The 23983-nt window shown below is 34.1% G+C and overlaps 1 protein-coding gene across 2 annotated transcripts; it reads left to right on the forward strand.

The window, feature by feature from the left end:
• Positions 1-18078: 18078 nt before the first annotated feature.
• LOC141677848 (UBP1-associated protein 2C-like) lies at positions 18079-23767 on the forward strand. 2 transcript variants are annotated; one of them, XM_074483921.1, is made up of 2 exons: positions 18079-19399; positions 22410-23767. In XM_074483921.1, the coding sequence occupies exon 1, from the start codon at positions 18202-18204 to the stop codon at positions 19396-19398; it is 1197 nt and encodes a 398-aa protein (XP_074340022.1). In that variant the 5' UTR covers positions 18079-18201; the 3' UTR covers position 19399; positions 22410-23767. The 2 variants fall into 2 exon arrangements, with proteins under 2 accessions (XP_074340022.1, XP_074340021.1); XM_074483920.1 differs by lacking the exon at positions 22410-23767 and adding an exon at positions 19949-22047 and having other exon boundaries at positions 18084-19399.
• Positions 23768-23983: the final 216 nt, after the last annotated feature.

A 23983-nucleotide genomic window follows, 5' to 3' on the forward strand; every position in this document is an offset into this window, starting at 1 on the left:
TAATCAGGATGTTTAGCATCCACAAATCCTGGTGGTTGTTCAACATAGACTTCCTCTTCAAGTTCTCCATTGAGAAATGCATTCTTGACATCCATCTGGAAGACTTTGAACCTCTTGTGAGCAGCATATGCCAAGAAGATTCTGATTGCTTCCAGCCTAACAACAGGATCAAATGTCTCATCATAGTCAATACCTTCTTATTGGGAATATCCTTTTGCCACCAATATTGCCTTGTTCTGATAATTTTTCCATCAAAATCAGTCTTATTTCTAAAGAACCCACTTTGTGCCTACAATTGACCTGTTCTTAGGTCTAGGCACCAGCTTCCATACTTCATTTCTTTCGAACTCATTTAATTCTTCTTGCATAGCCATAACCCAATCTGCATCTTTAAGTGTATCTTCTACTTTCTTTGGTTCTTCTTTTGAAAGTAGATTATGATATAAATATTCATTCTGAGTTGCACTTCTTATCTTTACTTCATCATCAGGATTTCCAATGATCAGATCAGGAGTATGATCCTTAGTCCATTTTCTGGCATTTGGAAATGTCCATCTGGAGCTAGATGCTCCCCCTGAATTGTATGCCTCATCAAATGCATTTGAGGCTCCCCCCTGAATCTGTTGTGTTATCTCCTGATGAATTATTGGGACTTGAATCATGTTCATCTGATATTGAATCAGCATTAGATTCTGAGAGATTAGATTGAGAATAATCTTGAGATGATTCTTCAGTGTTAGTACCATCAGTTGACCCTTGCTGTTTCTCCCCCTCAACATGTGCAGGTTCGTTAGTACAGTGATTATCTTCCGAATCTGAAGGAATGTCAGGATTTGGATCGTCAGGATTTGACAGCTCATTAGAGTTTGATCCAGATTCCAACAATGCATTTTCAGTTGCAAAGATTAAGCTTTCATGAGTGTCTTCTTCAAAACCAGGAATCTTCTTATCATCAAAGGATACATTTATGGAGACTACTACAGTGTATGTTCTCAGGTTGAACATTCTGTATGCTTTTGATGGTGAGTATCCAACAAAGATTCCTTCATCAGCCTTTGATTCAAACTTTCTAAGCTGATCAGTATGAGTTCTCAAAACAAAGCGCTTACATCCAAATACATGAAGATGTTTGAGACTGGGCTTCTTTTCTTTTAGCATTTGATAAGGAATAACACCATGTCTGTTTATCAGAGTGATATTCTAAGTATAACATGTTGTGTTTACTGCTTCAACCCAAAAGTAAGTGGGTAGTTTTGCTTCTTCTAGCAGAGTTTTGCCAGCTTCAATCAAGGTTCTGTTCTTCCTCTCAACAACACCATTTTGCTAAGGTGTACCAGGAGCTGAGAATTGTTGCTCTATGCCTTTGTACTTGCAGAATTCCTCCATCTTTGAGTTCTTGAATTCAGTGCCATTATCACTTCTCAGAATTTTCACTTTATGAGTAGATCCATTTTCAATCTGCCTTATGTGGTCCAGAAGAATTTCTGGAGTTTCATCCTTCCTGTGTAAAAATAAACCCATGTATATCTAGTGAAATCATCAACAATTACAAGTGTGTACCTTTTCTTGTTGATGGACATTATGTTCACTGGTCCAAAGAGGTCCAGATGTAGCATGTGATATGGCTCTGAAATAGAGAATTCAGTTTTGCTTTTGAAAGATACTCTTCTTTGTTTGGAATTTTGGCAAGCACCACAAAGACCATCAGATGAGTATAGCATGTTTGGCAATCCTCTTACAAGCTCCTTCTTGGCAAGTTCATTGATTGAATTGAAGTTGAGATGTGAGAGAGCTTTTTATGCCAGTTCCAGCCCTCATCTACTGATGCCTTAGAGATAAGGCAAGTAGCTTCCTTTTCAAGACTTTCATGTAGCCTTGCTTCATAAATGTTAACACGTCTGTATCCTATCAAGACAATTGTATTTGTCTTGTTATGAACAACTTCACAGTATGAGTCATAGAATACAACATGATAACCTCTATCAGTGATTTGACTGATGCTCAGAAGATTATGCTTCAGTCCATCCACCAGAGCTACATTCTATATTGCTACCTTTCCAATTAACAAGTTGCCATATCCCAGAGTGTGTCCTACATTTCCATCTCCATAAGATACATCTGCGTCGGCCTTCTTCTCAAATTCTGACAGCAGGGGTTTATTTCCAATCATGTGTCCTGAACAGCCACTATCCAAGACAAGTGTATTTTTCTTGTTACCCTGCAATTAGACGAAAAATTAATTAGAAGGATTTTTAAGGACCCACACTTGTTGGGCCCTCTTTTTGGACAACTTAAGACTTTGTGTGTCAGGAGTACTTTTGACAGTTTTTCCTTTGTCAGGATTTGTCTTGTCAGAAACAGATTTAGTAAAACCAACAGAATTAAGCACACAAGCAACTTTATTAAACTTAGGCAAAGGTTCATAATAATTGTGATACAACTTGTGATAAAAACTACAAGTATAAATCGAATGCTAGCTACTACCACAATGAAAATAAGAATTTTGTGGTTTATAAAATACTGATCTACCCCTAACATCAGATTTAGGAATAGCAGTTTTCCTTTTCTTATTCCTCCTGCAATCAATAGCAAGATGATTAGTATTTCCACAGTTAAAACAAGTTTTTCTAGGAGCATTGGGAACAACCTTGTAATTTGAATCCTTAGAAATACCTTGCTTACCATTCTTGTTTCTTTTAGGACTTTTTACTTGAGGTTTGTCAGTAACCTCAGATAATTTCTTTTTCAATTGTCTTGCTGACAAAAGTCCTATGTTCTTTTCTTTCTTAATAGACTTAATGGTTTCCTTGCTTTCCTTTCTTTGAGTTTTATCACTTACCACTTTTTCTTGTGATACTGATGTTGAACCCTTTTCAAAAGTGGATTTGGGTTCATCAGCTTCTGATGAGATAAACTTAACAGAAGTTTTAAGGGTAATTTTATTTTCAGTGTCAACATCCTTAACTCCATCTTTATAGCCTAGGCATTCTTTCCAGTTTTTCTTTGAGATTATCTCATGGAACTTTTTGCCTGAATCAATCCAGGCTTTAAGGGTTTTTCTCTCATTTTTAGATCATTTTCTAACATACTGTATCTAGCCTCAAGAATCTTTACTGTATGTTTAGCTCTTTCATATTATTTCTTTAAATCTATCTGGTTTATTAAGTCAGGCTCTAAATGTTCATTCCTAGATTTCAAGATCTCAATTTCAGTTATAAGTCTATCATTTTCTAGAGTCTTATTCTTAAAATTACCATGCAAAGATTTAAGAATAGATTTCAACTCAGATATATTTTCAGTATCAAAGGAGAAGAAAGGAGTTTGTATCTTAGACTCAGAGGAAGCAGGATCATCAAGACTAGCCATCAGTGCATAGCATGTGTCTTCATCTTCAAAATCAGAGGAGTCCATCCAATTGTTGCTTAAAGTGATCAGGGCTTTGTTCTTCCCTTTATCATGCTTTGTTTTCTTACACTCTGAGGTAAAGTGACCAGGTTCATCACAGTTGTAGCACTTGATCTTTGTCATGTCTACCTTCCCAGCTTTAGAGTCTTTTCCATCTTTTCTCCTAGTTGACTTCCTTTCACCTCATGTGAACTTCTTTCTGAAGCTTCTGTTGTTCTTAGACTTCCTGAATTGCATTCTCCTGAAGCCCTTAACCAGTAATGCGGCCATTTGCATGACATCAGAATCTGTCATGTTCTCATCAGTTTCAGAATCAGTATCATCATCAGGATTTGATGATGAATCATCAGTATCTGATTCTGGCAAATTGTTCTTCTTTCGTACAGCTCTAACAGACTTTTCTTTTGAAACTTTATCATTTACTTTCAAAGCAACAGATTTCCCTTTGTTGCTTTTCCTCTCCCTCCTTTGCTGAACCTCCAAATTATGAGTTCTCAGCATGCCATAGACTTCATCCAGAGTAATTACTTCTAGATCATACTGATGTCGTATGATTGAAGTCTGAGTCTCCCATTCTTCACTCAAAGCTCTCAAAAACTTGGTGTTCGAATCCTTTCGATCATACACCTTTCCTACCAAAGACAGATTGTTGAGCAGGGTCAAAAATCTGTCATAGATGTCAGTGAGACTTTCATCAGGCTTGGTCTCAAAGTATTCATATTCTTGAATCAGAACAACCCTTCTGTTCTTCTTGATGGCCATAGTTCCTTGACATTGAGTTTCAAGAGCATCCCATATCTCTTTAGCAGTCTTGTAGGCTATAACCCTGTTTGACATCACAGAATCAAGACTGTTATGCAAAACATTTCTTACCTTTGCATCTTTCAGCACAACTACTTTCTCTTCCATTGTCCATTCAGTCTTCTCCTTCAGCTGATAATGTTCAACAACAGTAGGAGTTGCAGGCACCAGTTTTGTTGGCATGAAGGGTCCATCATTGATTACGTGGAGATAATCTGGATTTGTAGCTTCCAGGTGCATGAGCATCTTCACCTTCCATGTTGGATATTCAGTCTTTTTCAGAATGGGAATTTTAATGCTTTCATACTTGTTCAGAGATATGTTTAGATCGTTTCTGATTGTAAATTTATCAGTGAGCTCTGATACAAATTATTGCCCAGTGAGGATACAATTGTTTAAGGGGGGTTGGATACAATTGTATAAATTTTCAAACAAGTAATAAAATATAACAACTTTTTATATTTCTGATAAAAACTGTTACAAAATCCTCTCAAGAAATACTGATGTTCTTGAGAGCTGCTAAGTCGAATGATACTCGAGATCGATACACTAAGTGATGACCTAAACTGTGTTTATATACTACACAGATACAACAATTCAATCTAAGATATGCATTATCAAAAGCTAACTGAAATTGATACATATCTTCAACTGAATAGATAAAGTCCTATAACTCAAACGTAAAAGATATATGCTCCATATTACAAGGAACAAAACAAATCCTTTAAGCAAATTGTTATCAAATACTGATGACATCCAAATGCTGATGACATTCCAAATCCCGATGACACATCAGTTCTTGATGACACCGAAACAGCCAGATCCTGAGCTTTTTCTAATCATTGAGAATTCAATATGTAACAATAATGATAAGAATAAGGTAATGTATATTGTTTCGGTTGTTTCATCTTTAAAGTAATATGTAATTTTTTTATATGATACATATCTATACTAAGGGCATCTTCATTTCTTACTCTATAAATATGAAGTTATGAGGCTCAAACGATGCATTACTCTATCTTTATAAGTAAATGAAAGCACCGTGCAACTCCAAATTTGGAGTTACACTGTAGATATAAATATATTGGTTTTATAATAAACCCTCTCACATTAATATATTTGATTTTATTTTATCCGAGTTTTCATTTCAAGTACTTCCGGATTAAATTGAATACTTTTGACTCGATAAGCACACAAGTTAAACTAAATTAAATGAAATTATGATTTTTTGAAAATAATCCAAAATTTAATTTTATGATATATATATATATATATATATATATATATATATATATATATCTGTGTGTGTGTGTGTGTATATATATAACATAACAATTACAACATAACTGATGTGTGTGTGTGTGTATATATATATAACAGAACAATTACAACATAACTGATAAATAATTAATTATATATGTGTGTGCACGCGCGCGCGTGTGTTTAACTACAAATTTAAATTGCAGCTATAAAATTGTGTAAACTATCATTTTATTTACTTAAAAGTTAAAATTTAAAAAGGAGAATATATATATATATATATTAAAAAAAATTATAATAAAATCAAAATTCATTATAACATCATGGTTCTAAGATGAAATTTATTCATGGGTTCGATTCCTAATACCGACACTATAATACCCCATATTTTATTTGGTACATTGTTGGTGCAATAACTTAGTAAATATTTATTAATTGATTTTAGAATTCAAAATTATGGATAATGTTTTATGTAGATAATAGGCTGTTAAAAAATTGAATTTTGTAAGCTATCTTTTAGTTGTTTAAAATTTGAATATGAGTCAAACCAGGTGATAAGAGTTTCATAGTTTGTTGGGCTACTTATAAACAGAGTCACCCTGTTAGTGTTTTCACACAAAAACTCATCTTAGAGCGACAGATAACAAAATGGAAAATGAGTAGTATTATATAACTTATGAGTGAGATAGAAGAGTTGGTGCATAAGAAAGGAAGCTTTGGATCTACAAGAAGGTCAGAGAAGAGCTAACTGGAGTGTCACTGTTAAAATATTGGGTGATTAAAGATTATAAGAGAAGGAGAAATAGATTTTTGGGTTATTAAAGATCAAGAGGAGGAGAAAGATAGCTAGGTTAAGGTCGGCCAAAAACTTTCAAAATTTTCAGAGAAGTGTACATCTTGAGGAGGTTTATTTAAAATTTGATTATGTAATTTAAGATGATTACTATTTATATTGTATACTAATATTAATCATTTTATTTTCAGGTTTATAATTATTTGTACACATTTTTTTTACATATTAAATCAGGCTCTAAATTCAGGTAAGTTTTATCAAATTATTATATTATTTGTTTATGTGTTTATATATTGTGTTAGGTTATTGTTTAATGCATGTTTAATTGATTTAATTGATTAATTGTTAATTGTACTGGCTACAAGATGTTTAATTAGTAGTAATCTAATTAGTCATGTTCCCTGTTATTTTTGTTTATAAACTGTATGTCATTAGGTTTGTTTAATAAATTATATGATTTTCAGGTTTTTACATTTTATTAACCGAATGATATGATAAATTTTAATATTATTAATATCTGGCTAGTTTTGTTAATTATTAATTACTAGTTATGTGTGTGAGTTGTTTACAATAATTATCATGTTATATTGTGCTAGTTTGTTAATATGTAAAAATATTTGTAAAATAAAATCTATTTTCACAAGATTTAGTTTATTGAGATTTATTAAAAATTGACAAAATATGTATTTGTGGGACTAATGATATGTATGGTATTTTATTTTACAGGAGATATGTAGTCAAAGTATTTTGTTAATTAAGTTAAGTAATTAACAATTGGTTGTTTGTTTATCTAAAATTATAAATTGTTTACATTTGTTAATCTTATTATATTTCCTCATAACATATTTGTTACTTTTTTTTACCAATATGTTATTAATTAATAAATGTGTGAGAGGTGGATTTGATAAATATTGTCGGTATGTGTTGATTGACAGAGAGCATGCTATATTTATTTTTATCATTTTCTTAAATTGTTGTTACAATTTAATGTGTTAAATTAATGTATAATTTAAGTTTGTCTACTTTTATAAAGTCATATATTTAAAGTTTTCTACATTACTTTTATAAATAAATAAAATATCTTTTATATTTTGTAAACCAGCTTGTATATTATTCAGATTATTTGTTAGTTATATGTTTATACTACTCTAGCATGAGATGGTGATAATCAGTATTAGTTGTGGTAGTTGTATAAAATATTATAATTTTGTTAGCTTACTTTTTAGTGGGTTTTAGAGTTTGGCGTTTATAAATTATATTTGTGTTGATATTATAGATTGGTTTGGAGGTTGATTTGGAGCTAAGTAGTGATTTAATAATTTAGACTCATTCCAGGTACGAGTATCTTTCATTCTCTCTTCATTTAAAATATATTTTCTTCCCCTGTACTTATTATCCCATCATATTTATCTTATCAAATTTTATTTTGTTAAGTGTATATGTACACTTGTTAATTTTTGCTCAGCCATCTTTGATCCATGTTGTTGCTTAACCACTTTTGATCTATGCTGCCTATCAGTATACTTGATTTGTCACATGCAACTTTTATTTTCAATATTATTGGAAACACTTTGTAACCATTTGTTATGGGCTCTTAAACTTATCTGTGTGGGTAAATCACAGACGAGGCACATGGAGTTTTTGCAGTCTTTGGTGCTCTCGGCACTAACTCGTATCAGTGCTGTGAGTATACGAGCATGTCTCTGGGGTATGAGGCATGATTAAGATCATGATCATTTTGTTTGTTTGGGAAATGTTTTATACATTTCATTTTATCCTTCTTGTGGATAACCGGAGAAGGAACTGTTTGCACTGTGCTTTGCTTAGTGTTTACTAGCGAGCAGAGGTTTTATAAGATGCCCTTATTAGTACCCACCTTACTTGTTCTCAGCCATTTCTTTGATTTTGTTTGGATTAGTTGGTTCCTTGCTTCTAAATAATTACTGTCATATTACTCATCTTCTTGGCTAATTATTAAAATTAAATATATTCTTTTGCTTTACCTTTTAATGATATATTCGTACTAGGCATTTGACTCACTCGTATTTATTTCTTTCCACAGGTAGTCGGGGGTAAAGCGGGGGTATGATGAGTGTTGCCCAGATTTTAGCTTGTTATCTAGTTGAAAATAAAGTCAAGGACATGTTTTATTCCATATTATTTTGGATCTTGTTAGAGAACTTTATTTTGAAGATTTTAAACTTTTATTAGTTTAATAAAGTATGTTTAGCTTGTTTTGCTTTCATTAATAAATAAGACTTAGCTTGTGTAGCATCTACTTGTTTAAGTGGGGTGTTACAACGTTGGTATCAGAGCCTAGGTTATAGTTTCTGTAGACTGTCCTTTAGGATTTGACCTGTGAGTTTTGGGTTGACTCCATACGGGTAGATTTAAGATTTTGGATATGATTTTGTGATATATGTTTCTGTGCACTCAGAAAATTTTGTGCAGGATGGCAAGAGGTAGCAGTAGTCGAAATACCGGGGGGAATGATAATCAGCAAATTATTATGGATAGGAGTACTTTTATGGAGATGTTGCGGGAAGTTCAATGTGGACAGAATCCCACTGCTAACGGGCAAAATCGAGATGGTCAAACTATGTTTGATCGTTTTATGAAGCAAAGACCCAATTATTTTAAGGAGGCCAAGACTCCCATGGATCCTGAAGCTTGGATAGATCACATGGAGAAAATTTTCAGGGTCTTGGAGTGTTCAGAGGTAGAAAAGGCTCGATTTGCTACTTATCGTCTTGAGGGGGATGTTAATACTTGGTGGAAGTCTGTGGTAGCGTCGCATGCACCTGGCTATGAAAATACTCTTACTTGGCAGGTATTCAAAACTCAGTTTGACCAGAGGTATTTTCCAGCCAGCATACGTGAGGAATATGTAAGGGAGTATCAGAGTATTACTCAGAGAGATGATGAGTCGGTGGCAGACTTTCAAGTCAGATTTCAGAGGTTAGCTGGTTATGCAAGATCTGTGGCTGGGTCAGAAGCGGATAAAATCATGAAGTTTAAATGGGCATTGAAGAATTCCATCCGCAACCATATCATCTCTAACCGCTATACATCTATGGACACCTTGGTTGACAGTGCCAGAGATCAAGAGCTTCATCAGGCTGACTTTCTCAAGAAACGAGACATGCAAAATCAGAAAAGAAAAAGAGAAGATGACTTTTCTGAGCGTCGACATGGATTTCAGAAAAATGGTGGTTCTTCAGGTGGATTCAAACCAAATGATCAGAGGTATAATACTCAGAATTTTCAGCAAAAGAATGGAAATCAAGGAAATGAGCAAAAGAGGTCTTTCAACCAAACTGGAAATAAGGAAGCATCTAAGTGTGAGCATTATGGAAAGATGCATGGAGGAAGCACTTGCTATTGGGCTACTAGAGCATGCTTCAATTGTGGAAAGAAGGGTCACACTATTCGAGACTATCAGATGCCACCAAAGAAGCCTTGGGATCGTAAGGATCAGGGAGAGAAAAGCAACCAGAAGACTTCCGGTCGTGTGTTTTCCATCACTGCAAAAGATGCTGCAAGTACTCCAGGTACCATTTCAGGATCACTTTCTGTCGGTAATGGAAATGCTATAGTCTTATTTGATACTGGAGCTACACATTCATTTATCTCTACATCTTATGCTAAACAATTAGACATTGCATCCACTACACTTATATCGGATTTTTCTGTCACTCCTATGGGTGTAACTATACTTGTAAATTCTCAGTATCTTGATTGTGTAGTTAGAGTAGACGATAGAGAACTACTTGTAGATCTCTTACCTATTCAGATGAGGGACTTTGATATCATACTGGGGATGGATTGGCTGGAGCGACACAAAGCTACAATTGATTGTCCAGGAAAAAGAATAATTTTTGGCGACTCCAATTCGCCCGAGTTCGTGTTTCAGGGTTCTAAGCCTAGTGGTTGTGGAAAATTCATTTCGGCCATCAAGGATAAGAAGATGATTGCTCATGGATGTGAAGGATTTTTGTCTCATGTGATTGACACGTCCAAAGTGCAGCCAGACTTAGAAGATGTTCTTGTTGTTCGTGAGTTTTCAGATGTATTTCCCGACGATTTGGAGGGTCTTCCTCCAGAAAGAGAGGTGGAATTTTCTATCGATTTATTACCAGATGCACAACCTATTTCTAAGGCACCTTATAGAATGGCTCCGTTAGAGCTACAAGAGCTGAAAGAACAGCTGGAGGAGTTACTTGATAAGGGTTTTATTAGACCCAGTGTTTCACCTTGGGGAGCACCAGTTCTATTTGTGAAGAAGAAGGATGGTTCGATGAGACTCTGTATTGATTATCGAGAGTTGAACCGAATCACGGTGAAGAATAGATATCCATTACCGAGGATCGATGACTTATTTGATCAGCTTCAAGGAGCAAAATACTTTTCGAAGATTGATCTACGGTCAGGTTACCATCAACTAAGAGTGAAGGCAAGTGATATTCAGAAGACAGCATTCAGGACTCGTTACGGACACTACGAGTTTCTTGTTATGTCTTTTGGATTGACAAATGCACCTGCAGTTTTCATGGACCTAATGAACAGGGTATTCAAGGATTTTCTGGACAAGTTTGTGATTGTGTTTATTGATGATATATTGGTGTATTCAAAGTCAAGGGAGGAACATGAAGAGCATCTTCGAATTGTGTTGGAAACACTACGGAATAACAAATTGTATGCAAAATACAAGAAGTGTGAATTTTGGCTTGATCAAGTTGCATTTTTGGGACATATTGTATCAGCAGATGGAATCAGGGTGGATCCGGCCAAGGTTGAGGCTATTACCAATTGGCCAAGACCTAGCACTGTAACGGAAGTGAGGAGTTTCTTGGGACTCGCGGGCTACTATCGCCGATTTGTAGAAGGCTTTTCGACAATTGCGATGCCATTGACACAGTTGACTCGAAAAAGCAACAAGTTCATATGGACCGATGAGTGTGAGACTAGTTTTCAAGAATTGAAGAAAAGTCTTGTGACATCACCAGTATTGACACTACCATCAGGATTGGGAGGCTATGTGATTTATAGCGATGCTTCGAAGAAGGGACTTGGCTGTGTATTGATGCAACATGGAAATGTGATTGCCTACGCTTCAAGACAATTAAAGCCTCATGAGGTGAATTATCCGACACATGACTTAGAGCTTGCAGCCGTCATTTTTGCATTGAAGATATGGAGACACTATTTGTATGGTGATAAGTGTGAGATCTTTACTGACCACAAGAGTTTGAAGTACATATTCACGTAGAAGGAGCTTAATATGAGGCAAAGACGATGGATTGAATTATTGAAAGACTATGATGTGAGCATTCAGTATCATCCAGGCAAGGCTAATAAGGTTGCAGATGCTTTAAGCAGGAAAGATTTTGGAAATTTGGCCGCTTTGGTGACGCAACAACAACCTCTTCAACGTGAGATTGAGAAATTTGGTTTGGAGTTTTATCATCAGAATACAGTTGGTATGGTAGCAAGTTTGCATGTCGAGCCTAGTCTTATCACTAGGATTAAGGCAGCTCAGGATGGAGATGGAGAATTGTGGTCTTTTGTCCAGAATATTGATCCTGAAAAGCAACCAGGATTTCATTTTGATGATCATAGCATTCTATGGATGTATAATCGTCTATGTGTGCCTGCTAACAAGGAACTCAGGGAGGAATTGATGGAAGAGGCCCATAGATCACCATTTTCTATTCATCCAGGTGAGACAAAGATGTATCGAGATTTAAAGGAACACTTTTGGTGGAGCGGCATGAAACGAGATATTGCCGATTTTGTTTCGAAGTGTTTGACTTGTCAACAGGTGAAGATTGAGCACCAGAGGCCAAGTGGCTTATTACAACCATTGGAGTTACCTACTTGGAAGTGGGAGAATATTTGCATGGATTTTGTCATAGGACTGCCTAAGACTTTTAAGAAACATGATGCGATATGGGTGATTGTAGACAGACTCACTAATTCTGCTCACTTTTTGGCAATCCGTGAGAACATGAACTTGGAGAGCTTAGCGCTATTATACAGGAAAGAGATTGTTAGACTACACGGGATTCCAGTTTCGATTATGTCCGACAGAGATCCCAGATTCACTTCAAGATTTTGGAAAGGATTTCAAAAGGCATGGGGCACCAAGTTGAACTATAGCACAACTTTTCATCCACAGTCGGATGGGCAGTCAGAGAGGACAATTCAGACCTTGGAGGACATGTTGCGAGCATGTGCATTAGAGTGGTATGGAAATTGGGATGACTATTTTCCTTTGGTTGAATTTGCTTATAATAACAGTTGGCAGAGCAGCATTGGTATGGCTCCTTTTGAGGCACTATATGGGCGCAAGTGTAGAACACCTATTTGTTGGAATGAAGTAGGAGAAAAGCTTTTAGAAGGTCCCGATCTAGTCCAAGTCACTACAGATAAGGTAGCAGTTGCTCGAGAAAGACTTGAACAAGCTCGATCTAGGCAGAAGATTTATGCTGATAAGGGTAGGCGAGAATATGAATTTAAAGTAGGAGACAAGGTCTTCCTTAAGGTATCTCCTCAGAGAGGCATTCAGCGATTTGGTCAGAAGGGTAAGCTAAGTCCGAGGTATATAGGACCTTTTGAGATTCTTGAGAGGGTTGGAGATGTGGCATATAGAGTTGCTTTACCGCCATAATTGTCACGGGTGCACAATGTGTTTCATGCATCGGTTATGAGGAAGTATGTATATCATCCTAATCATGTTGTTCAGTATCCCTTAGATGCATTTCGTGAAGATTTGTCTTGTGAAGAAGAAGCTGAAGCTATATTGGCGAGGGAGGAGAGAGTGTTGCGCAAGAACACGATCCCTTTTGTTAAAGTTTTATGGAAAAATCATGATGTTCGGGAAGCTACTTGGGAAACCGAGGATTCAGTTTGCGCAAGATATCCGTACCTCTTCGAATCAGGTACTTCACAAGAATTTCGAGGACGAAATAATTTTAAGGAGGGAAGAATATAATACCCCATATTTTATTTGGTACATTGTTGGTGCAATAACTTAGTAAATATTTATTAATTGATTTTAGAATTTAAAATTATGGATAATGTTTTATGTAGATAATAGGCTGTTAAAATTTTGAATTTTGTAAGCTATCTTTTAGTTGTTTAAAATTTGAATATGAGTCAAACCAGGTGATAAGAGTTTCATAGTTTGTTGGGCTACTTATAAACAGAGTCACCCTGTTAGTGTTTTCACACAAAAACTCATCTTAGAGCGACAGATAACAAAATGGAAAATGAGTAGTATTATATAACTTATGAGTGAGATAGAAGAGTTGGTGCATAAGAAAGGAAGCTTTGGATCTACATGTGCAAGAAGGTCAGAGAAGAGCTAACTGGAGTGTCACTGTTAAAATATTGGGTGATTAAAGATTATAAGAGAAGGAGAAATAGATTTTTTAGGTTATTAAAGATCAAGAGGAGGAGAAAGATAGCTAGGTTAAGGTCGGCCAAAAACTTTCAAAATTTTCAGAGAAGTGTACATCTTGAGGAGGTTTATTTAAAATTTGATTATGTAATTTAAGATGATTACTATTTATATTGTATACTAATATTAATCATTTTATTTTCAGGTTTATAATTATTTGTACACATTTTTTTTACATATTAAATCAGGCTCTAAATTCAGGTAAGTTTTATCAAATTATTATATTATTTGTTTATGTGTTTATATATTGTGTTAGGTTATTGTTTAATGCATGTTTAATTGATTTAATTGATTAATTGTTATTTGTACTGGCTACAAGATGTTTAATTAGTAGTAATCTAATTAGTCATGTTCCCTGTTATTTTTGTTTATAATCTGTATGTCATTAGGTTTGTTTAATAAATTATATGATTTTCAGGTTTTTACATTTTATTAACCGAATGATATGATAAATTTTAATATTATTAATATCCGGCTAGTTTTGTTAATTATTAATTACTAGTTATGTGTGTGAGTTGTTTACAATAATTATCATGTTATATTGTGCTAGTTTGTTAATATGTAAAAATATTTGTAAAATAAAATCTATTTTCACAAGATTTAGTTTATTGAGATTTATTAAAAATTGACAAAATATGTATTTGTGGGACTAATGATATGTATGGTATTTTATTTTACAGGAGATATGTAGGCAAAGTATTTTGTTAATTAAGTTAAATAATTAACAATTGGTTGTTTGTTTATCTAAAATTATAAATTGTTTACATTTGTTAATCTTATTATATTTCCTCATAACATATTTGTTACTTTTTTTTTTACCAATATGTTATTAATTAATAAATGTGTGAGAGGTGGATTTGATAAATATTGTCGGTATGTGTTGATTGACAGAGAGCATGCTATATTTATTTTTATCATTTTCTTAAATTGTTGTTACAATTTAATGTGTTAAATTAATGTATAATTTAAGTTTGTCTACTTTTATAAAGTCATATATTTAAAGTTTTCTACATTACTTTTATAAATTAATAAAATATCTTTTATATTTTGGAAACCAGCTTGTATATTATTCAGATTATTTGTTAATTATATGTTTATACTACTCTAGCATGAGATGGTGATAATCAGTATTAGTTGTGGTAGTTGTATAAAATATTATAATTTTGTTAGCTTACTTTTTAGTGGGTTTTAGAGTTTGGCGTTTATAAATTATATTTGTGTTGATATTATAGATTGGTTTGGAGGTTGATTTGGAGCTAAGTAGTGATTTAATAATTTAGACTCATTCCAGGTACGAGTATCTTTCATTCTCTCTTCATTTAAAATATATTATCTTCCCCTGTACTTATTATCACATCATATTTATCTTATCAAATTTTATTTTGTTAAGTGTATATGTACACTTGTTAATTTTTGCTCAGCCATCTTTGATCCATGTTGTTGCTTAACCACTTTTGATCTATGTTGCCTATCAGTATACTTGATTTGTTACATGCAACTTTTATTTTCAATATTATTGGAAACACTTTGTAACCATTTGTTATGGGCTCTTAAACTTATCTGTGTGGGTAAATCACAGACGAGGCACATGGAGTTTTTGCAGTCTTTGGTGCTCTCGGCACTAACTCGTATCAGTGCTGTGAGTATACGAGCATGTCTCTGGGGTATGAGGCATGATTAAGATCATGATCATTTTGTTTGTTTGGGAAATGTTTTATACATTTCATTTTATCCTTCTTGTGGATAACCGGAGAAGGAACTGTTTGCACTGTGCTTTGCTTAGTGTTTACTAGCGAGCAGAGGTTTTATAAGATGCCCTTATTAGTACCCACTTTACTTGTTCTCAGCCATTTCTTTGATTTTGTTTGGATTAGTTGGTTCCTTGCTTCTAAATAATTAATGTCATATTACTCATCTTCTTGGCTAATTATTAAAATCAAATATATTCTTTTGCTTTACCTTTTAATGATATATTCGTACTGGGCATTTGACTCACTCGTATTTATTTCTTTCCACAGGTAGTCGGGGGTAAAGCGGGGGTATGATGAGTGTTGCCCAGATTTTAGCTTGTTATCTAGTTGAAAATAAAGTCAAGGACATGTTTTATTCCATATTATTTTGGATCTTGTTAGAGAACTTTATTTTGAAGATTTTAAAGTTTTATTAGTTTAATAAATTATGTTTAGCTTGTTTTGCTTTCATTAATAAATAAGACTTAGCTTGTGTAGCATCTACTTGTTTAAGTGGGGTGTTACAGACACAATTTCAATACATTTTTTGATTAAATAACAAAATGATGGCATTTTTGAAATTTTAGAATAAAACTACAAAAACTAAAAAAGCGGAGTCACATAAATTATATAAAACAACATTTTATTTACTCAAAAGTTAAAGTTAAAAAAAAAGAATTTGATAAAAGGAGAGGAAGTGGCTTATCTATTAAAAATTTTAATCTACACTCAAAGAGTTATGTAATATGATGTTAGTTACATGAAATTTGTAAGTAGGAGATAAAAGTTTCGATTCCTATTTGATAACCAAATTCTCCTTATTTTTAATAAAAATTGTGCAAGGATGGCGCTTTTATAATTTTTCAATATAAAAGGGTAAAATCGTGATTTCACAATCATTAAAATGGCTCTTGGAGATGGCCTAATAAATTATTTTTTAAAGTTAAAATTTTAATATATTTGATTTTTTTATCTGAATACTCATTACAAGCACTCCCAGATTAAACCGAATACTTTTGACTCGATAAGAACACAAGTCAGACTGAATTAAAAGGAATTATGAGTTTTTGTAGAGAAATTCAAAAAAGTATAAAAAAGTATTTAATTTTATTAAATATATATAACATAACAATTACAACATAATTAATATATATAATTAATATATATGTGTGTGTGTTTGTGTGTATGTCTAAGTACAAAATTTAAATTGCAATTATATAATTGTATAAACTATCACATTATTTACTTAAAAGTTAAACTTAAGGAAAAATATATTTTTTTATTAAAACTTTTAAAATAAAATCAAAATTCATTGTAGCACAATGGTCCTAACTTCTAAGATAAAATTTAGTCACAGGTTTGAGTTTTGATACCAACACAATTTCAATACATTTTTTGCTTAAATAACAAAGTGGTGGCATTTTTGAAAGTTTAGAATAAAACTACAAAAAACTAAAAAACTGGAGTCTCGTAAATGATATAAACTAATATTTTATTCACTCAAAAGTTAAAGTAATAAAAATAGAATTTGATAAAAAGAGAGGATATAGATTATCAAATAAGAATTTTAATTTACACTCAAAAAGTTATATAGTATGATGGTAGTGCCATGAAACTTGTGTGTAGGAGGTAAATGATTCAATTTGTATCGGATACGGCAATTATATCTGTATTTTTAACAAAAATTATGTAATGATGGTTTTTTGATAATTTTTCAACATAAAAGAGTAAAATCGTGTTTTCCCAGCCATTAACAATCTCATCGATCTCATAAGTATCCGGATAGTGGTGCGTCAGAAAGAGAGGGGGGGGGTTTGCCATATTATATATGGTAAGAGAAGATAAAGACGTTATCCAAATTAATATATCCTAAATTTATAAGTAATCAATACATTTAGCTGTACACGTGTATATGAAGCTTAATGAAACGCACTTGAGTCTTTAATAAGAATCTCAGTTCATAATCGATCGATGATAGTATCCGGAGAAACTATGAACTTTACAAATAAAGAACATGATATAAAGTTATAATTTCAATAAGACGACTAATCCAGTTATGTTGCGTGCATAATTTGATAAATTGATTTTAAAGCAAGATTTTCTCCTTTAATAAATCACTCATCTTCAACAATGAAAAAATGACAAAATTATCAATAATCAAGAAACTTTTTTATATAAAAACAAGTTAACGATCCTTATGTATGAACGATTCAGGACAATCTGATAAAACATCATAAAATTCAATATTTTTACTTTAAATTTCCGTTCAATATCTTTCAAAACAATCATCCGCCAAATTTTCACTCTATACTTTTCCGAATAGTTATCATCTATCGATATCTTTATTCCTCACCGGAAAGAAAATCCATCACCATAATAAAAGAAAACTTATTTAACACAATGATTATTCTTATACATGTTCCTTTATTCCTCACCGGAAAAAAAATCAATCACCACAAAAAAAAGATTATTTAACACGATAATAATCCTTATACATGTTCCTTTTTCATATTGAATTCAAATAATTTAACCACAATTCATAATACCAATTTTGCTTCCCATCTAACGGGCTTCATTATCCCAAAACCAAGCCCATATCAAAACCGCCTCCGATTACACACCTTGTATATATCTCAATATTGGGCCTCCCCTCTTTCTTCTTATACCATCTCTCTCTCTCACCTAGGGTTTACTCTCAATCTCTCTTCAAGGTTTACACACTCTCTCTCAATCTCTCTCGCTAAATCACCATGGATCTCTCCAAGAAACGCAAAACTGAAGAGAACGGCGGCGTATTCACCGACCCACCACCACAAAACACCTCCCAGTTATCCCCAGAAGACATAAAAAAGATTCTCGAGCCTTTCACCAAAGACCAGCTTCTCGAAATAGTCCAATCTTCAATCACTCGTGACCCTTTAACCCTCTCCGCTGTCCGGACCATTGCGGACAATGACCCGGCTCAGCGGAAGCTTTTCGTTAGAGGTTTAGGCTGGGAGACTACAACTGAGAAGTTACAATCGATTTTTTCGAGTTTCGGAGAAGTTGCTGAGGCGATTGTGATTACGGATAAGAATAGTGGGAAGAGTAAAGGGTATGGGTTTGTTACGTTTAAGCATATTGATGGGGCTATGGTTGCGTTACGAGAACCGAATAAGAAGATTGATGGGAGAGTTACGGTTACTCAGCTTGCGGCGAGTGGGGTTGGTGGTGGTGGGGTTGGTGGTGGTGTTGATGTTAGTATGAGAAAGATTTATGTTGGGAATATTCCGTTTGAGATTAGTAGTGAGAGGTTGTTAGGGGTTTTCGAGGGGTTTGGGGAAATTGAGGAAGGGCCTTTAGGGTTTGATAAGCAGAGTGGGAAGGCGAAAGGGTTTGCGTTTTTTGTGTATAAGACGGAGGAAGGGGCGAGGAGTTCGTTGGTTGAACCGATGAAGATGATTGATGGGTTTCAGGTTAATTGTAAGTATGCGACGGATGGGAAGAAAGGGAGGGTTGGGGAGAATGTAGGGCAAGGGCAAGTTGGTGCTCCGTATGGGTATCAGGGGCAAGGCCAGTTTGGTGGTGCGGGGCAGTTTGGTGGGTTTGGAATGCAGCAAGGGGGGCATCAGGGTCCGATGGTGAATTCGGGTCCGGGATTTGGGAATCAGGGAGTTGGACAGGTTTATAGTGGTCCGGGAGGTGGTGGGTATGGAGGGAATGGGCAGCAGTTTGGAACTGGGATGATGCAGCCTGGGGAGTATGGTGGGGCTAATAGTATGGGACCTGGGTCGGTTTATAGAATGCCGCCAAGTTCTGCTGGACTGCCTCCTATTGGGGGGTATCAGGATGGTGGGAGTTATGGATTGCCATCAGCTGGATTTGGCCAACCACAATTGCCACAGCAGCCGGCACCGAGGGGTCCACCTGGCGGGTTGTACCAGGGGGTGCCTCCTCATTACTACTGAGGTATTATCCTTCTATTTTGTGCAAATCGGTTTGATGGTTTATAGTTTCTTAGGCTGTATAGCTTTGCGTTGTCAGTATATGGTAGCTTTGTTTTGCTCATTACTGATTTATTCATGACCTTGAATTTGGTAATTGTCTAAAAAAATTACTCTAAGATGGTTAAAATATGTCCATTATTTGTATGCCTTTTTAGAAAGCACTCCAATGAATATATTTCTGTTCTTGTCATTTGCTTTCTAGTTTTGTTACTTGTGACCATTGGTTGTATGGGCTGCATTTTCCTGTCCTGGTCTAGTTGTCACATAATTGCCTCTGTCTGCATTTGTGCTCAATTTTTTTTTTTGGTTTGCACTGACATGCCCTGTTTGAACTAATACAAGGCTAACACTTAATTGATTGCTAAAATGAATTTAATTTGATAATCTTGTTTAGTATTCTAATATAATTATTATATAAAAGCTAGGGATATTATTATCTTCCTTTATAGTGAGTTATTTTTTTATGTTTCTTAGTTGGTATTGGATTGAGTTATATATGTGTTTGGTTCAGGTGCTTGAGCTTCTTGGGCGCAAATCCTTTAAATGCTTGTGGTGATTACGTGATTGCCGACATGAATCTTTCGTTGATAAATGGAAATCTGTGCCTTTGTTGCTGCTTCACTCTATCTGCTCATAAGTTGTGGATTTGTGCTGGTTGTTAGTTTACGTTTTTCTTAGACATTGTCTTGAATTTGAATCCAGTGTACCTGAAAGGAAGAAGACTTTTTGTTGGGATGAATGCTTAAGTGGTTTATGTTTAATCTTTCTTAGTAGTTTAACAACAATGTTGGTATCTATTTGTTCTTTGCCTATGTGCTGGGAAAAATATCGTGATTAAATTAGCACGTGCTTTGGATGGGTTTAATTCCGCGCCTGGAATGTGCTAGACTCTTTTTCCTTTGCTTGATATAATATTTGCTTTCCTTGGCTTTGCAAGGCTTTATTCGTATTTTTGCTTCAAGGTTCTATGTTAATAGATGTCCATATTTCTGCTTTGCCCATACATAAATATTTTGCAAGCTTTGCTTATCTTTTAAATTACTTACATTCTAATATTATGTATATTTCCAGTTTTTTTTGTAACAGAGAACATATGTAGGTAATAACCTAATTTTGCACACCTAAAATGTACATTGTTTTTTAAAAAAAAATGTGAGATGAAACATCATTCTACTCTGTTGTAGGGAGGCCAATTTCGTATTTTGTCCCAATCTTATTTGTTTGGTACATTTTCAAATTCCAAAGGCATTGTGTGTATACTTGCAAAGTGCAGTATATATATAGCTGTTGGAATGTGTCCTAGATCAGTATCATATTGCAAAACTTCACAATTTTCTTAAAAACTATATGTGAAATTGAACTATTGGGTTTTTTTATTAGTTATTTTTAGGACCTACTCGCGATTAAAATTTAGTTGCCAAAAAGAAAAACTGAACAAGCTTTTGGGACATGGATCTTGATTGGTCGTGAGGTCTGTGTCCTTATAAAGAGGTCATTTTTTTTTCTTTTTCCCCCTTGGAAACTCATATGCTCAGAATGAGTGATTCTAGTTTGCTCATTGTTGTGTATGTCTTGTGGAACTGACAAAACACATCTAGAAGCTCTTATTTCTTTTAGACATGAGATATAGTTCATGTTTCTTTTAGAATATAGAAGAACAGTTATTTTGTTGATATTAGGAATATTATTTAGTAGCTTGGATAATTATGGCAGTTACAGTTTGATGTTTTATTGTAAAATGTGATTGGCAACCAGAGAAAAAATATTTTATTTGTAAATTTATATGATTTCTGCAGATCAATTTTATAAAAGATAATAGGTTTTATGTTTTGACCAAAATTAAATACAAATTTGGGTCAAAGCAAGTAATAATTTTTGTATTCTATTTGTATGCACCTTAAATATGGCGAACACGTGATTTTTTTTCTAAAGATACTTGATTTTTTTAGAGAAAGTGATAGAGATGAGTAATGTTCATTCACATAGATATATATATTACTTTGTTATATAATAATATAAGTTTGGGTATAGTGTTTTTTTAATTTGTTTGGAATGACAACTTGTTTAGTTATATTTTCCTTTATACATCAATATAGTTTTGAAAATAAAAATGATTAATATTTGTTGAATGTCAGCTGATTCAATGAGGTCATATTCATGGTTTGGATGAGTCGTGTTGGTTTAGAGTTGTCAACTGCAGATAATAAAATTACAGGATATCTTCTTTCAGGAATACATTTTAGAAGTAAGCTTTGTTTTAATTTTGGATGATCTGCTGCTTTACTTGGAGAAGGTGTAAACACTGAACGTGGCCATTTGCAGCCTGTTGACATCATTTTCTATAGTCTAATTGATGCATTGTTCATATGATTTGTAACAGATTGGTTACATAGTTGCTCCATTTTGCAATGCTTATATTGGTGTATGGATACTGTATGCTTCTATATCTTGATTGTAGCTTTAGTTGAAATCCCTTGTAGTTTTGGTCTGAAGATGACTGGTTTATTATATCAACTGTTAACATATATTCCACCTTGGTACCACTTGCCAACATTCATGCCACCTTTATACCACCTGACAGTGTTGCCAGCACCTTATTTGCTTAAAGAATCTTATGCTTTGTTTTTTGTGTTACTGGGTGAATACTTGGGTACTTAATATTCTCTACTGTGGTGCATGTACTCACTTTTGTAAACTTTATGGATATTAAAATATTATTAGAGCTGTTTCAGAAAATTATATGCTTTTTTGTAAACTTCATGGATATTAAAATATTATTAGAGCTGTTTCAGAAAAATGTATATGCTTTTTGCGTCCTGGTGTCTTGTTTTGGTTAACTTTGCTTCAGTATCTGCTAAAGCTGTGTCGAATGTGTGTACTTGTGTAAATGATGGAATTAAGCTTTATTGATGAGAATCTGGATGCAATATGAATTAAAAAGTAGCTTCAAGTTATCATATATTTGGCCGCAGTTGGCAGGAAAACATCTCTCATCCATCAAGATTTTTGAAAGAATTTGGTAGGCAGCAAGTTTTCTTTTAGAGAAGGGGTTGCTTTATCAGACATTCAGACTACCTTAACATGAAATGAAGGTAGTCGAGATAAGACTTGCACTCGTAATATTTTGACGTGTGAGCTGTTGTATGACAGTTGGAATACATTAGATCGACACAGGTGCGAAACTGCAAATAACATTGGTGTAGTTATACATGTTGCTCTACTCGTTTGCACATACCAAATTGTATGCTGATGTTTGGATGGTTAGCACCATTGATAGAAGCTGTGAGCCTCTTCTCTTGCTCCATTAGAAAAGTTTTCTTCATCTTGTTACAAAGTGGCTTAATAATCTTTACAAGTTGGTAAAGTTGCTGCATAGAAGTCAAGTTGTTTGATTATTCTCAACAAGTTGGAAGGTACATTTTGGATATTGACAGAGGCAGGTATCTGATTACCAGACTTCGAAGATTTGAATGTCTTCCCAGTACTTAATTGGAGTATAATCATATTAAGCGGTAATGCAATAAGGTAGAGACTACATTTAGTATCATTGATAAGGTGCAACATTTTCAAGTTTTTGGGCCAGTGGGTTTCCTCATGATCTGATTTAAGGGTAAGAAGAATTGATGTTGAATGCAAATGCTAAATGAGTCTTTATGCAAGTAGCATCTATACATCTGAGAAAGATATGCGTACAGACCCCGTATTGTTAATTTTGGTTTGATTTACGTGTCAAGTCAATCAGTTAGTTTTACTCGATCTGTTGGGTACTTGGAGAATGACTGTTGAGTGTTGACTATATGAATAGTGAGATTATATCAATTCTCCAGTTCTCATTTAGGACCAAGTGGTAGCTGTTAAGCTTCCGGTGACTGCCCCTTACAGTCGTTGATCTGTATTGACCATCAAATAAAAGCCTAGCTAGCTGTCTAATGTTTGAAGTTGCTGTCGAGCTCATCAGGATGCCATATGGTTGCTTTCGCCAGAAGGTTATAGTATCTCGTTGAAAAGATCTCTGGTTTCTTTGAGAACTACTTTCTAGGGTGTATCAATGAACGGGTATAGGAAAAGAGAAGTTGAACCCATTTGTAAGTACCTCTCTTTCATGTTTATGGTATATTTTACCTATTTAACGAAATGTGGAATTGAAGTTCATGAATATTTTCTTGAAACTGCATGTGAGAGACCTAATGGATGAAAATTCTAATTAGTCAGGCGTTGATGAGATTGTATGATGTTTACTAAATAAGGTTCTAGGGAGTGAAAACTTGGCATAGAACTGCTATGAAATGTTAGAATTGATATTTAATTTAACTTGCAGAACATTATCTTAGCTGGAAAATTGAGCATTATCTTAGCTGGAAAATTGAGCAGAAAGAAAAAAGAAAGTAGAAATTTAGTCATTTATAACTAGATTGGTGGAGTTGAGTTATGAAATTTAAATGTTAGAAAAACTGAATTTTATTATTCGTCGGTAAGTCATACTCCCTCCGTCTCTCCCAATTGTTATTGTTTCTGTCTCTCTCAATTGTTATTGTTTCTGAGAAAG

The sequence above is a fragment of the Apium graveolens genome, chromosome 8, assembly GCF_009905375.1.
Source record: "Apium graveolens cultivar Ventura chromosome 8, ASM990537v1, whole genome shotgun sequence".
In the NCBI taxonomy this organism is placed as follows: domain Eukaryota; kingdom Viridiplantae; phylum Streptophyta; class Magnoliopsida; order Apiales; family Apiaceae; genus Apium; species Apium graveolens.